The following is a 17623-nucleotide window of genomic DNA, read 5'->3' on the forward strand; positions in this document are numbered from 1 at the left end:
TGCGAAACCATTTGAATTTGTAAAGTTCACTGGCAAACAAATTATAACTCAGGGCACCCGGTCGGTATAAAATAATTATGTTAATAACTCTGGATCAACCTCTTGTGTTTTAAAAGGCACAGTGCAAGTGTTCCGAGAAGGTCAGACGCTTTTCCGGTTAGTCGAGATAAAAATAACATCAAACAAATGAGTGCTCAAAACTCTGACTGTATGCAGGCATCTAGATCAAGTAATTGAAACTCTTCAATACCTGGCATTTGTCATCATGTATGGGTTCTAGATGCTTCAAATGCTGCTTTCCTTTGTTTTACGACCAAGTATTTGCTATTTGTACATGTACAAGTATCAAGTATTTGTGCATCCGAAACTAGTGAGTGTCAAATACGGTCGCGTGTCATGTACAGTGCTTGTAAGTAGTTGCGACCATTACATTAATTGAACCAGAGCGGTGAAATAGTCATGAATGGCATGGATCTAGAGTCATGTCTAGTAAAGAGTGAAATAATAATGACTCCAGTCACGACTGGAGTCATCAGATTGCAAATACGATGAGGCAGGTGCGGTCATTACTTAAGTTTAAGTGCACACCGGCCCCATTAGGAAAGTATTAAGTCTTCCAAGCATTTCTCAAGTGGCCGATTAATTACCAAGAGCTTTAGGCCGCAAAAATTTGATGATATGAGAAGTTATGTGCGTGCATTGTTTGGTATCATTTGCATCTTAACGTATGGTAATGGTAATTGGATGGTAAGGGAAACGAAATTAAAGGAACTTCACATTCATCGAGTTCAAGTACCAGGTGCTTGTTTATTGTTTGCTTGCGTATTTGGGGCATAAGCAGTCCACGTACAAGAGCTCAATTGCGGAAGCAGTCCAGTTGGTCAAGCACTAGACATTAGTCAAAGCTCATATTAACATGAAGCGTATGCAGCCTCTGACTTCCGTTTGTTCGGTGGTATATTTGCGTTTCTGTCTTGCTTAAAACATGCCTAGTTTCGCTTGCTACTCTTTGGAAATGCCTTCTTAAGCAAATACCAAGTCCTTGACCCATGGGATCATTTGAACGTCTTTCGTAGAAGTGCGTTTTTCAGTGACTGCTTTTGCCATCTTCAAAACCAAGTGGTGATCCCATAAACGGAACCTGCTCTTAGTGCTCATCAAACAATGTGCCATTACCTTTCCACCCCATATTTACGTCATATCCCGTCAATTCAACAGCTGCCGATTCAAATGAAACGGCATGGATTTATTTCAGGTGTTCTTGTCACACCATACCGGTTGTCACTTTTCGCTGAAAAGTGCTAACTTGCCACGTGATGCCACAACACAACCTCCTCGAGTTCATCCTGGCTGTCACGGCCAATCACCGAATGGCCCCCATTAACAAATGACATGGGAGCGGTTGCTCGTTGCAGTCTGACATGCCCACTACATGGGTATTGCCTGGGGTGTCCGATGCTCCACCAGCTGAGCTAGAGTAGAGGATTGGCTGAGGGATCATGCGTCATACATCCACGGATCACGCGCCCGATTTGAAGGCATTACCTGCGATGTTGCTTCCAAGGAATGGTGGTCGTGCAATAGCATAAGGCGGTGTCGTCTATTAGGAATATTCTATGAGACGGATGGTTGAAAAATGGAGGAAGGACACGGTTTATACAGCGCTAGGAAGCGAACGTTGATGCCGACACGGCCGAGCAAGAAACATTGTAGAGCACTTCTCCGAATGGCTAGCCCACAGTTGCATGTACCGGACTCGCACCGAAATTGCCGCGTCAGCTGACTTTATTGTTTTTGAGACCAATGGGTGACTTGATACAATGGCACTAAGAGAGAGCACAATTTTGCTGTTAACATTCATCAGCCGAAATCGGCGTTGGATTCGCGCAAGCAAGTGCGCAGTGGATCGTTCTCGATCACGCATCCCGTGGTGACGGCGTCAGAATCAGCCGCCCCGGCAATGGCTCGACACCAGCCGCGCTTCTGGGCTCAGTATGTCGTGTTCGACGCTTTCAGTCCAAGTTTAGCTCTTTCGTTTTCAGCACTTAAGAACTTCGGAATCTCTCCTCTGCAAGTTTTCAACAGCCCAGTGCATCGGGTAATATGGGTAATTTGGGGAGGACGGGGCCAGCTTGGACTGCCTGACCGGAAAACGCTTTTTATAAAGAGTTGTTTTGAGCACCAATCAGGTGCGTGTGCACGAGTTACGATGCGGGGGGGGGGGCAGAGCTTAACAAAATTTACTGAAGGTCCAGTTTAGCGTGCCGGAGGGGTGCGAAATTTCTTGCATGGCGTAAAACAACACGTCATATTCTGGATGTATTTAGTGTGACGTGTTGCCCTCAAATCTAGTAATGTCGGTCTATATTTACATCATATCAATGCATATGATAGGGGATTATAAGACCGTGAGAGGGGAACATGCATCCCGGGGGCCACTATATGCTAATGTGGCAATTCCAGCCAGTAAACGTACCGGGCTGTTCTTGTATACAAATGTACATTGACGGGTTGTTGAGCAACATCTGTGTCAAAATCGCCTTTCGGCTTACCTTTTAGATGTTGTGACATGATGCACGTTTCAACCCATTTAGGCATTATATTTTCATAACTTTGATCCGAACCTTTTGGATGCATGGATTTCTGGGATCAGCGCTCATGCTAAGCAGTGCTTGTTGTGTGAGCTCTGACCCCCATCATCTGATTGCGCAATTCCAGGCAACGGCAGAATCTAGTGGCGAAAGCCTAACGCGCCGCAGTGCTCGGCACGGAGTCTTGCCCTCTGACGTCATCTGACCTTTGGCGCGACCACCGGCACCGGCCGCAGGTCATACGTGCCAAGGGCAAATAGCGAGCGCCCTAAACCGACTCGAACCCATCACGCCATGGCTGAGTGGATCGGGAGGCAGGCGCTCCAACCAACTGAGCCACCGGGACGGATATCTGATGCGATGCCACATATACCGCAAACCTGTCGCGATGTTATCATCCCTCAGCAAAATGCCTTTCATTTAAGTGTCTAAAGACAACAATGCGCGTGACTGTTGCATCTGTCCGCCAGAAAACTAAGTCGGGGCAGCCCATTTTACCTCAAACAAAAAACTCTGTGACCGACAGTGGCACGTCGGCTGTAAGATCTCGAGTCGACACGCATACACGCCGGATGGCAGACGTATCTCATGCATTCTGCGCTATTTTTGCTTTTAAGCTGCGACACTACCCGAGACGTACACGACGCTTCCAATCTTTTCGTAAGGGGCTTCGCATGCTGATTTATCAGTATATTACGCTCATCCTTTTGAATTCTGCTTTTATCTCTGCAGAGGGCGTACGCTTTGTTCTCATTCGCTGGAAGGTTGTTCATGAAGTGAACGTTTACAACCACGCAGACAAGTGCTAGTGAATGTGATTTGGGTTTCAATAGTGTTGTTTAATTCAACCCCAGTTAAACCACACAAGTTGAAGGTGAAGCTGGTGTCTGACCCACAGCAAATGAAGTCTGGGCCGGTGTGTATCCAAAGTGCGAGCGTAGCAAAACAAGCTTCTCTTCACCCAATCATTCATATGCCTCTCCTTTGTTTTTGACTTTCTACATCCCTTTACACGCGCCAATTCCAAGTAACTAGTTGGGCTTGGCTTGGCTGAGCTCGGCTTGGCGCTTGTTAGCTGAGGAGCTCTTGACTGCATATCCCGTAGCCTTACCTTAGTCAAGTTCCCATCCTTTCCTCCGTCCTTTATTTGCCATGCCATGCCTATTCACCGTTCCACTTTTCTGAAAACGTTAACTATCACAACGAGCGCAGTAACAGACACCAGAATGTGTCGATGCACCGGCTACGCAAACTTCAAGTACATATACAAATATGGTGACTGATTATTACCGCCCAGTTATCCGTCGCGTCGCACGTCCCTGACATGTTTACTTCATCCCAAATGCAGCCGCATTACTTTTTCGTTAGAAGTAGATTCGGCCAGAGCTGGGGGAATATACAAGGAGAGACCATGCATGAACGTGACTGGTTGCAAACCTCTAAGGGCATTAAGTCGGCTTCACGCACAATGAGCCCGCTGTGGGACTTCAAACGTGCCGCTTCAAAAGTGGTGCAGGTCTCTCCACCGTGCTGTCCGCGTGACCGGTGTCGCGCCGCTGCCCGTTCGCGCACACGATCAATGACAGCACCGATCAATTACTGGGCTTCCTCGGGGGGACCCTCCGGTTAGAATGTGACGACCAGTGGCCACAGGTACCTCCTAGAGACGGAGAATGGATCAGACGAGGGTTCGCTATTCGCGTTAGCGTATACGAGGCCGGCAGCGGATGTGACCCTTCATGAACCAGTGACTGGGAAAATATGCGTGCCAAAAGAACATGAATTCGTTACCACACATCAGTCCCACGTTTCTTTTACTAGCAAGAAATAGTCGCGCAGTGACATTGTCTCCAAATTATCACAATGCGCTCGAACACGAGTGACAGACACTTATAATCATCTCAGTCATTATCGACCCACAGTTCTTTGTGATTGTGCGTCACTTACGTGTAAATTAGTTTTCCGAATAAGCAATAAGGAGAGACTAGTTCAACATTTTTTAGTATTGACGAGCCATGCTGTTAAGTACTGCTAAGCATTCGCCATCCGCGACCGTGGCTAAAGCATTTCTTGCAAGAGAATTGGAGCTTGAAAACCTGTGAAACTCAGCATCTTTTTCTTGGTTACTTAATTATTTAAGAATCTCAGCAAAACATGCTCTTCGCATAACCAGCCGCTTCATTTTTAAGGCACACCGTCTTTATTTGTGAGATGGCAATAACAGTGCTGACACCACTGCGGTGTAACTGTGATTTAGCGCAAGTAACATGTTACCCCATTTCTTCCACGGCATCCACGTGATCACTTACGATGAACCGTTTCAAAGTCACGCCTTAACGTTCAAGTGTTGTCGATGTTGCCTAACGCAGTAAAGTTGGCAAACGGTGCTGTTCAGAAAAAGGCTCGTGCTCGTTACTCTTATCTCATCTGTGCCAACTCCGCTCTTGGTAAAAACTACCAACTGAATGTGTTGAATGACCCGTTAGATAGCCTTGGAATGACCACACGAACTGTTCCCTCGTTTATCTGACGTCGAGCCGTTGACGTGACGCCGTACACCAGACACTGCGCCTATTCTTGTTGTGCTCACGCCCCTCCTCGCCCCTGTGGCGTCGTGCCGTCGCGCCGTCGCGCCGTCACCGGCGGCGCCCCTGCCGCAGTGGATCTCGTTCTGGATCAAGCCGGAGGCGGCGCCGGCGCGCGTCACGCTTGGGGTCACCTCGCTGCTCACGCTGTCCACCCAGCACGCCAAGTCGCAGTCCGCCCTGCCGCCCGTCTCCTACGTCAAGTCCATCGACAGCTTCATGAACGCCTGCACAGTGTGAGCAGCGCTGACACTCGGCGGTCAGCTGGCGGCCTTCGCGGCACTCCCGGCGTAGCTGCATGGCCCGCGGCGCCGCGCGGCGCAGCCGTCGATATTATCACCGGGGGGGGGGGGGGGGGAAGGAGCATTGGTTATTGGGCGCTTGCGTCCGCTGAACACTGCCCGGCACGATGGTTTCGCTCGCCTTGCTTTGCTACGCGGAGGTAACATCTGCTGAGGCCTCCTTGTCAGTGCCGAAATGTCAGGTCCTGATGCTGCTTAATACAACCCCATCGCGAGATGATTATTGCCGGCGAGATGATTATCGCGCCGTCTAAGCAGCGCGCCTCGGTGTTCGCTCCGAAAGATCGCACGGTCTCGGGTGTCCCGTGAGTGTTCCCGTGCAGGCCCCGCCGGCGCCGAGCGCTCACCGCGCCGCCGGCCGCTGCAGGTTCGTGTTCCTGGCGCTGATGGAATACGCGCTGGTCAACGTCGTGCTGGGCGACAGTCCGGAGCCGGCCAAGCCCGGCCAGCCGGCCGGCGGCGTCCCCGGCGAGCCGCCCAAGCCGGACCGGGTGTACCATCTGGCCGCACGGGTAGGTGGGCGAGCTGGGCCGGGGCGGCGGGACCGCGCGGGCCGGCGCAGGTTCACTCTTGTGGAGCGGAGGATAGCTATCCACCAGTTGGTTGATCGAGGAGAGCAAGGAGAGACGGCAGCATGGTGTGCCGAGCGCACATGGAACTTGAAAGATGGAGTGTGGCGTTATAGTGTTGACATCAGCCCCTGTTTATACATTGCCTTGGAACATGCCCTGCCGGTTGTTTCACGGTTGTCCCGACATCATGGTCTGCCTTGAGCACTGGTAAGTGTCCCCGCCGCCATGACGACAGTGCGTCACCATACGGATTTCAGGTGCCTGTGGAAGGGTTGCGTGGTACCTGCGCGCAGGCGACGCGAAATGAAACCTGGGACAAAACAAACTGTACTGTTGACAACCCCTGCGATGAACAGGCTGCACTGTTAACAACCCCTGGGACGAACAGACTGCACTGTTGACAACTCCTGAGACAAACAGACTGCACTGTTGACAACCCAGGGGACGAACAGACTGCACTGTTGACAACCCAGGGGACAAACAGACTGCACTGTTGACAACCCAGGGGACGAACAGACTGCACTGTTGACAACCCAGGGGACAAACAGACTGCGCTGTTGACAATTCCTGAGACGAACTGGCCGCGCTGTTGACGACCCCTGAGACGAGCAGGCTGTACTGTTGACGCCCCCGGTCTGGTTTTCAGGAGAACGCTCGCATGCTGACGGGTAGGCCGCCGAAGCCGCCGGGTCTGTCCAAGCACCAGGTTTGTCGCCGGCGGGCTATAACCGTCGACCGGGTGTCGCGCGTGCTGTTCCCCGCTACATTCCTCCTGCTCAATGCCACTTACTGGGTAGTCGTTCTAGACCATCTCTAGATGGCGCCGCCGTAGTTCAAGGACACAGCGTTAATGGTGAATGAAAACGACACTTAGGGCGACCTAAGCTTCTGAATACAGGTGCGTAGGCGAACCGAACGTGCATGAAAGAACCGAAGCCGAGTACGGTTTGTGGAACTCTGTCAGTGGTTCGTGGCTGAAGTGACCGGGGTTGGAGACGGTGGTGTTTTCCCCAATGCGCAGCGGCGCCGTTGGATGATGGCATTGACTTGTCGAGTGATGGGGTTGACTTGACATGGTATGGTGTGAGGGCTGTTGATACTTCTCGTCATAGGATTGTGTTCGTTAGAAACTTTGTGAGCCGTGCTGAATATGTGCGCTGAAGAGTGTGTAGGTGCCCCTGTGAACTCAGACGACAGTTTACCCTGAATGATGTGATGTGGAGTCATGGTGTGGAAGTGTGATGAGAGTGCGTGCCACCTGGGATAAGAATAAACTCACTCGGAGCGCACTCTTTTATTCATGAGTCGTGCAAACAGAGCAGGCTGAGGAATGTACAGATCTTGCAATTACAAGAAACCACGATGAGCGCGCACAAGCACTGACACAATTACATCCAGACCACACACCGCTGACCATATGTCCTCTCACCACACATGTAACAGGACTCACTCACTCGGCACAGAAAGCTGAGCAGCACAGGCGGCCTCGTGAGCTATGTCGTCTAGGTGTTCGTCTCTAAAGTTGCACCACGGGACGGCACTGTTGGCCGCACGGGGCGGCCGGACCGGGTTGTACCAGCCCACTGCCGGCCTGCAGGCCGAGGTCAGACCAGCTGGTCCCCTGTCGGTCCCGCGGTCAGGGCAGGCGACGAGCCCTGGGAGGTCCTTACGCCTGCCCGAGCTCCTCCCAATCGACGTACGACGTCCAGTATACGATGTTCAGGATGACGAACGACAGTGGAAAGCAGAACCGGGACATCTGAGGCAGAGGGGTGGGGTCAATACGCGCTCAGACGGCCGAGCGGTCGATTCAAAACAATTCAGAGGTCGGGTATCATGTCGAGGGGTCACACCCCCAACGGTTTTCCAGAATAATTTCCGACCGACAAAGCGTAGCCGCGTCAAACTGTACATAGCTGTAGGCAATTAAAAAGCAGTGTCTTTGGTATAGAAGGTTAGTTGTAACTAATAAGGCCGAACATCTTTGGCAGGTCAAAGTCAGACTGTGGCTGTCAGCAGTCAGTTTCAAAATAATCGTTCAATCTGATGTGACAACGGAGCATTAGACGAAGTCGTACATCTCTGAGATAGACAATTATACAATTAAATTTGCGAGTATGACAAAGTCCATGAACCTTGGGTTAGGTATGAAGGTCAGACGGAGGCCAAAATCAACCTGCTTTTTTACCAGAGAGCTTGCATGATGAGGTAATTACTGAGACTTATTTCGATTTTTTACAGCATCGACCACAAGAGACATCTTACATGAACTTCTTCAAGATCAGAACAGGTCACTTGCCTAAAATGACTCCGTATGACCTTTAACTTACCTAGAATGACCTAAAATGATCTGCTGTATTTAGGAACATGCCGCCCAGCGTAATCCTCGGTGCCTACTTCAACTCAAAAATCAAAACAATATCGTAGGATTTGGGTAGTCATGCCCTTCTTAAAGGTCAAAGAAGACCACTGACCTAAAATGGACAACAGTGACCTTTTCCTAAGAACAGGAACCTATGCTCAAGGCCGTTGCATGAGGAGGTTTGGGGCACTTTGTGTCATTGGGGCTTTACGACGCACTCAGCTGCTGATGCTATATGGCGCCGCCCGTCTCTCACCCTGGCAGGAAGGGCGGGCACCGCGGGGAATCGAACCCCGTACCTCTGGTTCTCCAGTTTTTCTGATTTTGGAACACTTCGAATCCAGATATGGAATTTGACCCTGTCTGTCCTTATTTAGCCTTACTTAACCGGAAGGTTATGACAAAGGAACCTCAAATTTGACGCAAGCGAACTCACATGCAAGCCAACCCATCCTGTGAGTTTGATGTCCCTAGCTCTCGTGGTTTCTGTCAGATCACAGGGAGGGGGTCAAATTGACACCCACTCGAGCGCGTGGTATTCAACCGGCGACCCGAGCGCGTGTTAGGGAGATTCGCCCAGCGGCCATAGCCTACAGATGACAGTCTCAGGCTCGTGCGCGGGGAAAGCAAGGCGTATGGTATTCAGCTTGCTCTTGCGATATTTCCTTCGACATGGCTATTTGTGCAAAACCCGGCAACAGCATGCTTGGCAAACAATTTCACCAAAACAGTTACAATCGTTGCTGGGTGAGCTTAGCCTCAAAATATTCCAGGCTGCATAGAATGCAATTATTTTTTTAATGTAATTTTACCTGGCATAAGTCAGACCAAATCTTGCATTCCATGAAACGGCTCGATAATTCTGAATGATCTACGCAACATCAACTCTTCGTTCCATATTTATGTGACTATATCTTTTGTGCATATCACGCATGTCTATCAACGGCTTAACGTTAAACTGCCTTTAGATGATGCCATTGTAACGCCGAAAGGACCCATTGGTTGGATAACTTAGAGGGAATGTTCCACATTTGTATGGGGTTTTGAACTGAAATAGCCATCTTGAACATCATTCGGTACATTTCGCAGCCCTGCCCTTCTTAAGAACTGAACCCGTCTAGTTTTTTAGCTACACGCCCGTGAAAATGTTCAGACTTTTTCGGGGAGATTATTTCAAGGTCACACAGGCATCCATGATGCGATAACGTCATTCAAATCCCGTCATTCCATAGGCCATGTGACGATGAAGGCCAAAGCAACTATAATCGTCGACTTGTTTAATTTGACGTTCGCGAGCACGGTTTCCATACATAACGGCCGTCTAATCAACGTTGTGGAAGGAGCGAAGACGTTATGAAACAATGATGTATTAAGGAGCACATTTACTTAGCAGAGAAATTGTGTTCTCTTGAGTGGTCTTTTCTATATCAAGGTATACTAATAGTTGTTAGTGAACTGATTTCATCACATGTGATGCTTGATTCAATATCTTCAACCGTGGAATGTTTATTCCCTTTAAAGCTCACCAGAACAACATCACAACCAGTTCCGCTGGGTTTGAGCAACGAGGCTTATTTCCATCGCTAAATATGATAAATGCCACAAAACAAGCTCAGTAAAGCGACAACACGCTTGGGTTCATATATCAGGATTGTGTGTGTGCGACGCGCGCCTTGTGTATCAAAAGTTGGCAAATCATGTGGATTGCTACGAGTCTGTGATGGGCCTGGCCAAACGACGCGTTAAAATGCGTATATATCAACGCTGCTATCAGCAGCAGAGATCTGACATCGTTTCCAAACAGAACCGTACTTGCAACGAGGCCCACCAACGTGTGCGATTACACAGGACGTCACCCACAGCTGCACGGCCTCCACACCGGGGCGGCTTGGACTGACCTGCTATTACACAGGATTTTACCCACAGCTGAGTGGCCCCGACACCGTGGCAGCCTGGGCTGACCTGCTGGTACACAAGACGCCACTCACCGCTGCGTGACCTTCACACCGCGGTGGCATGGACTGGCCTGCTAGTACAGAGGACGTCACCAACAGCTAAGTAGCCCCGACACCGCGGTGGCCTGGGCTGACCTTGTCAATGTAGAGCGCCACCTCCCGGCCGTGACAGAAGGTGACGTACTGCGGCTGCTGGGGAGGCGTGCGCGCGCCTCCTCCCAGCAGGCGGCGCGACCGGCTGAGCGAAGATCGCTGCCAGCACAGGTCAGGCCAGGTCACGGAGAGCGTTGCTGGTGGAGGTCGGGTCAGCTCCTGCGGAGCGTCATCGGTGGAGGCCAGGTCAGCACCCGTGAAGTGCTGCTGGCAGAGGGCACCGCGAGGGCCCGCGAGGCTGCAGCGTCAGAGATCTGAGCCGCGCCAGTGGAGCCGCCAGCAGCCGCGCCAGTCGAGCCGCGCCAGAGACGCCTCGGCCGACTGGCAAAGCAGGTTAGACGGGGTCAAGGCCACCGTAACGTGAAGCCGAGTGTCGCTTGCAGGGGTCACCGCAGCCACAAGAACATACAGGGCATCGACGTGTGGGCAGTTAGATAACGTAAACCTCCAGGCGCCCCCCCCCCCCCCTGGCAGCCCTACTTCGCGTCACGTCTGAGTTTTACTCCCAAAAGGCACGCTTTTAACACAATAAGAGGTTACTCAACTTAGTGTTATTGGCATCGCAGCATAATGCTTAAAACTACGGTTGCCTTGAAACTTAAGACTTAGCTCTGTAGCTGTGCTCATGCGCTCTAGCGCAAAACTTGGCGAATGAGATTGCGTTGCGAAAGTCTTTTGGGTCTTCAGTTTCCCCGCATTATTCGTTTATTGTCAGGTCGCACATGGAAGCCATATACAAACTAAGACAGCAGGCGCTGAGCACATATACTCATGCCCTGTGGCCAGGAAACGCCAGATGTTCCCCGAAGGCCACATGACGCACCAGGGGCTCTTATCTACATCATCGATTGCCGTCGATTATTCCTCCGCCTTATCATCGTTGCGCCTTTAGATACAGGCCTGGTGCGTGCGGTTATGTCCAAGTGATGTCTGGATGCCATGGTGGATGCGCGGCCTAAGAGTGAGCGTCCGCGAATACTGATGATCATCTGCAACGGCTCTCCTCATATTTTCGCCACATGATTCACCACATGGCCTCGTTCATAGACGTAGGAACGAGGGGGTTCCGTATATGCCATGGCATCCCACTTTCCGGTAACGCTGAGCATTAATCCTTTGGCAATGCATGGAACGAAACGCCTCCAAATTGGCACTGGCATCCCATTTTCTGGGACGCTCCTCCATCTATGCCCTCTGAACAAATACGCAAATGATCGTTGGCTTTGATTGGCACGACCACTCTGGCGGACGGCCAATTAACAAAATCAGCACGGAGAGATGCTGATGTGGCTGGAGGAGCTTCGCTGGAAGGAGATGGCAGGCAGGCGGTGTGGTAGCCACGGTGGGCCAGAACGTCCGGGGGGGGGGGGGGGGGGGGGCGAGTTATGCCACGTTTGGCTGCGATCTTCTTCATCTGGTGCTTTGCGATTTTTTTCCGCGGTTGACACGTGACAAGGAGTTAGCCAAAGCTCGGATAATTGCGGAGGACACCGCGACACGGTGTAGCGTTCAGCTTTGCCCGGTTGAAGTTTCTGGTACACTCATGACTTCGGTATGAAAACATATTTTGAAAACAATATAAACGTTGCAGAAGTCACTATATTTCAGTAACCATACCATCTTTAGGTGAGTTGAAGTTAGGGCTTTGGGACGAATGGTCTTGGTGTACTACATAATATCGTGCAAGAATGCTGACCATAGGAAGCTGGTGGGAATGCCATGCCGAAATTGGTTTTCATGACATGCCAATTAGTATCCATGCGTATCGTAAACGGAAAACAGCGGGGCACGCAGTGAACATACACTAGCAACAGGATTAGGTCCATATGGATCAAGTGTCTCCAGCTGCCCTGATAGGGGTCAGCTACTGCCTTTTAGATTATAGAAGTCTTCGGCTCACAAAGGAGGATTGTTGCGTTAAGTTTTTTTCTTCTTCTTTGTACCCAAGATGCCTGCACATATTGTCCCCCGTATTGGCGTGTCAGAAAGGGCATCAAATCACAAATTTGTGCGGAACTGAAACCCATCTGGGTTGTTGATGTTCTTCCTGAATGTCGCGCGACCCTGATAAAAAACCTTTCCCAAACCGGACGTCTGGCCTCCTATTTAGATGACCCAACACAGAGTGCATGTCACTTGGTACGCTGCTTTGCGAGGGGAGCCAGAAATAACGAGGAGCACACGGGACGCATCTACAGCTGCGATGGAGCATGTTGGCTCACGTAGGCCAACATATTCCCCACACACTTTGCGGGCTACACCTCCCTAGTGTCAGAACACGTCAAACCCGACGCATTTCGCAGGTATTTTGTCAAATATGTTCGGAATTCGAGCCGATGTCTTCACGGGTGCGGAAGCCAAGCACACCTAAAAACTGTCTTGATGGCATCTCGTCTAAGCCCAGCCCTAACTCCGAAGAAACTCACCAAGAGGTGAAAGCTGATAAAATATTTCATCAAGTTACAATCCCGACAGCCATAATTGGCGGCGGCCCGCAACTTGCGCCGGAAAACAAAAACGTCGAGTGCGTGAGGAGGGCAGATTGGGCCGGGATCGCAAAAACGCTCGTCGCCCGGCCGCTCGCCGCTCGCCGTCCGGACGGCTGCGGCCCGCTGCGGGCGGCCGTGGTGACCGTGCCGGCGTGCTGGCGCTGCCCTTACCAGCCGGCGGCGCCGGACAGAGGCAGCGCTGCCGCCGCCGTCGGGCAGCCAGCACAATGTGGCCCGGGAGCGGTCAGCCGAAAGGCGGCCCAATTATCTGAGAACGACCCTGCTGGGCTGGCGCTTTAGCGGAACATGCTGGATGGAGGAAGTCCGGCGGGTGTCGAAGAAATGACCTCGTCGATGCTAACGACCCAGCGCCCAGTAAAGTGACCAGAGGGAAATAAGGCTCATATTAATCAGCTCTGCTACTCTGGGGCGTACCATAACGGTGGTAAGCATGCGTGTACTATCAGCTGTCGAAGCCACCAAGTTACGTTCTGCGCGGGAAGCGGTGTGGGAAGCGATGCGGATGCGGGTGCGGAAAGCGATGTGGGAAGCGATACGGATGCGAGTGCGGGAAGCGATGCATCAGAGCACAGCGTTGGCTGGTTTCAGTCTTGTTGGGCATGTAGAAACAAGCGATTCCAGAGCTTGTTTCAGAGCTCCGAGGCTCCAAGCTAATAAATGTCATGACATTTCCCATGCATGACACCCAAATACCCCGCTCGAATAGCGTAGCTGTCGTCAATAAAACAATCATTTCACGGAGACTAGTGTCTTCGGTTAGGGTGTGTGCAGTCGGTGCGTAACCTCACGTAAATCGCAATTGCTGTGTAGCTGTTCAGCGCTGGCTGGTGGAGTGGCATGTAGCTGTCCTATTCCCTGTATGTTTCAAGTAATTTTGTGAGACCACTTATTTTTCTCTAAGTCCTTATGGTTTATTTCATGTTGCACGCGGATAACCATTGCCAAATGCCGTTATCACGATAAAAGTCAGGATTTACTGAAAAAACATATTTTTCTAATTTTCCTTTTCTGGTTTTGAAGTCGACGAGGGTTCTTTCGTTTCGTCTTCAGGAAAATGAAGCAAGCCATTCTCCATCGTTCTTTCGCTGAAGCCTTAGTCCATAACAAGCACCGCACGCTCCCCTCCATATCAAAAGCATCTTTCGTATCACAAGGTTATTACATTATCCTCCATATCAAGTGATGTGGTCTAAATCACGTGCTGTCGCGGCATATATTGTTGCATTACGTGGATCACGCCCGATTTGGGTTGGCAATTCTCTCGGTATCGCCAAATCCGGACCAGCCTGCAGGAAACATAAGACCCGGCCCCACCAGCGCCAGCTCAGCGGCCGGGCTCATAAGAACCAGCTCAGTGTCTGGCTGCACCAGCGCCAGCACAGCAGCTGGCCTCTCATAGGACGAGCTCGGCCGCTGGCCTTACCCGAGCTGCCGGAGCCAGGTCAGTGACCGGTCTTTTTAGAACCTGTGCAGCGGCCGGTACCACTACAGCCAGGAAATACCAGGCCTCACTGGAGCCAGTGCAGCGGCCGGTACCACTACAGTCAGGGAGTGCCAGGCCCCAACGGAGCCGGTACAGTGACCGACACCATCGCAGAATACCAGGCCTCACCGGAACCTGTACAGTGGCCGGCATAGGAGCCTTTACAGCCGGTACCACTACAGCCAGGGAGTACCAGGCCCCATTAGACCTGTACAGCGGCCGGCACCACCACCGCCAGGGAGTACCCGGCCCCACCGGACCTGTGCAGCGGCTGGAACCACTACCGCCAGGGAGTACCCGGCCCCACCGGACCTGTGCAGCGACTGGAACCACTACCGCCAGGGAGCACCAGGTCCAACGGAGCCTCCACAGTGGGCGGTACCACCACAGCCAGGGAGTACCCAGCCTCACCGGAGGCAGCGCAACAGTCGGCCCTGCAATTCACCAGGGTAGCATCCTTACCAAGCGATTAACTAACAAACGGGTGAAAAGTTCGCCAACACCGCGGTGAATGCATATTTAAACGAAGCCCTGAGCGACGGAAAAGCGTCGGATCTCCACCGACTAAGTCGACTCGCTTAAGTGGTCGGAACTGCGTTGGCGCACACTTTTAGCAGGGATCAGTAATGATTTTAATGCGTTGTCCCAATAGAAATGCTATTACTTGATGCATCGGAAAGGGTTATTGGATGGAATCACACCACCTCAGGAGTGACAGATTGGAGGATGGGGTGGGAGACTGAACTGCCAACTTTGCCAGTAAATTGAATTGATCTATAGTGATACATGGAAATAAACGACTTAAAAGCGGACTTAACCTCCTCTCAATCTCTCGCTACCTTCGCCTCCCCCCCCCCCCTCCTCCAAAAAAACACTTACTCTTCGGAAACGAATGCAATCGTTGATGGGCAAATACTTGCATTCGTTGGAGCAGACTGGTCAGAACAACAGCAGGCGAACTTCATGCAATTAATAGCGTCAAAGAAGCTCACCAGATACTTTTCATCGGGATTTGAAAGGTCTTCTTCTGAGAAGCCCTTCATCGACTTCGTAGCTATCGGGCCCATGAAGTTGTTTACGACGGCGAACTCCATCAGCGACGAGAAGACGAACACGGAGCACGACGACATCCAGACATCGATCGCCTTGACGTAGGAGACGGGCGGCAGCGACTGCTGCGATTGCTGGTTCTGAGTAGCTGCCGATACATCAGATGGGGTCAGTTTCAGACCACGCTCCATGTGTCGGGAATGTAAGAGGATTCATGCCGATTTATGAGGGTGCTATGGAAAAACCATCGTACAAAACACATCACATATCAATTTCTCAGTCAATAACGACATAACGTGGCACGGGTGTCACTTTCTACGGTCGGTTGAGGGAGTGGGGTTGGGAGGTGGGGGGTCAGCTGGTAGGGTTGACCTAACCTAGTCCCAAAACCTGATTATTCCTCGGGTTTTGGCTACCTGAATTTCCGCTTCCGATGTCAACGAACTTTTTTAATCGGCCAACACAAAATAAGTTATCCGAGAATGATTTCCATTTGCAGCCCATGCAAATCGACGGCCTCATAAGAATCTTAGAATTAGGTGTAATGCATAGAAAACACTTTAGTGAGACGGCCCGGTTTGATCACCGGAAAGGAGTCTCGTTTGTGGTGCATGGAATGTGGTCAGTGGCAAAAAAAAGTTCCATGCAGAATGGTGAGGCGTGTCAGCTGCAGGTTACATAAAAATGAATGCGTACGGGATACGTTTCCAGTCAAGAAAGAGGCTACAGAAAATGCATGGTGCGCTATCAGGGAGTATCAATGCCTAAAATTGAAGATGAGCTTGCGCGGCCTCAACAGACATGCCGGTAACCGAAGGGACAGAGAGCGTGGAGGCTGGTAACCAGATGGGTCACCGGAATGGCTGTCTTAATAAACAGAGCGCCAGCGCTTTAACATGCTGGAAAGTTCGTATGATGAAGACAACGTTGCGCTCGTGGTGCTCCGGCATATCATCTGAGAGTATGAGCTGAACGCAATCAAGCTTCAGCTTGCATGGGTGTACTGGCTAAATGACATTATGTAGCAAGCAGTGGTTGTGTCGAGAACATTTGACGTCACGAAGTTGTGTTCATGGTCACTTTTTTCGCAAAAATCAATGGATGCCACGCCAATATTCCCTCAGTCTGGAATGCACCACACACAACGCGTCGATTCTATTCCTCGACACCCTTTTTGCAGTGCAATCGGTTTGAAAATATTCCGCTGAACGGTACTTTAAGCTCATGTCCGCCACATTATATCACATTGTAATTCGGCACACCCCCATGCCTACTAAGAGAGTTCATATAGCATGAAGGCGGAGTGCGGTGCCTGCAATTTCTGATCCCCAGTCGTGTGAGCGTGGTGGGGCTTAATAACATCCATTCTTTTCCGTGACAGCGGATGCTCGCAACACCGAGTGAGGTCCTGCACTTCATTGAGTTACAACACGTTCTTAATTTAAACATTAGGAAAAAACAAGTACAATAAAAAACAAAGCACAACCAAGATCAAATAAGATCAAATGAAATTTTTTTAGCAGCGGCAAAAGACCACGGGAACATGATGCTTGTGCACAGCCGTCATCTTCTCCCGAGGCACGAACACACCATCAACAAACACAAACGAGTGACACACGCCGTCTTGGGACTTCTTAGACCCTGAATGTACTGCTGCACTACAGTTGTGTTACCCACACAACTACTACTGCTTCTATTTTATATGCTTTTTCAGTTTAATGTCATCATCGCCCACTATTGTGTTTTTCAGATGGCCGCATTTCAACGTGGCGAGCCAAGGCACCTGTGGCCATATCGCACCACGCCACCCATACGCACGTATACACACAATACCAGAATGCATACATACATACATCATCAATCGCAGACAGACACGCCGCATTGAGATGAGAAAACATCGCTCGGCTCCAACGTTCGTCACGCCCAATAGATGCACATAAGACTTGCATCGGCGGCACTTGTCCGCCTCCCGTTAGTTATGTGCGGCTACTGAGGGCCGTATCCTACTGGCGCGTTTGACGAACGCTCGGCCGGCATACGCTGTCCGCATGACGAGCTTA

The 17623-nt window shown here is 51.0% G+C and overlaps 2 protein-coding genes across 2 annotated transcripts in view; one reads left to right on the forward strand and one right to left on the reverse strand.

Annotated features, from left to right (window-relative positions):
- The window catches only part of LOC119091401 (glycine receptor subunit alpha-4), a 162803-nt gene extending 155464 nt beyond the window's left edge, over nucleotides 1-7339 (forward strand). The window contains exons 9-11 of the mRNA XM_037214180.1: nucleotides 5252-5412; nucleotides 5846-5990; nucleotides 6697-7339. Of these exons, the coding sequence (XP_037070075.1) occupies nucleotides 5252-5412; nucleotides 5846-5990; nucleotides 6697-6867 (477 nt within the window). The 3' untranslated portion in view covers nucleotides 6868-7339. The remainder of the gene's footprint in view (nucleotides 1-5251; nucleotides 5413-5845; nucleotides 5991-6696) is intronic.
- A 34-nt stretch (nucleotides 7340-7373) lies between these two features.
- Nucleotides 7374-17623, reverse strand: part of LOC119091402 (glycine receptor subunit alpha-2) — a 35686-nt gene continuing 25436 nt past the window's right edge. The window contains exons 8-10 of the mRNA XM_037214181.1: nucleotides 15506-15711; nucleotides 10503-10619; nucleotides 7374-7809 (exon numbers count right to left, since the gene is read on the reverse strand). Of these exons, the coding sequence (XP_037070076.1) occupies nucleotides 7717-7809; nucleotides 10503-10619; nucleotides 15506-15711 (416 nt within the window). The 3' untranslated portion in view covers nucleotides 7374-7716. The remainder of the gene's footprint in view (nucleotides 7810-10502; nucleotides 10620-15505; nucleotides 15712-17623) is intronic.

Source organism: Pollicipes pollicipes, unplaced genomic scaffold (genome assembly GCF_011947565.3).
Source record: "Pollicipes pollicipes isolate AB1234 unplaced genomic scaffold, Ppol_2.1 Scaffold_3447;HRSCAF=4054_pilon_pilon_pilon, whole genome shotgun sequence".
NCBI lineage: Eukaryota > Metazoa > Arthropoda > Thecostraca > Pollicipedomorpha > Pollicipedidae > Pollicipes > Pollicipes pollicipes.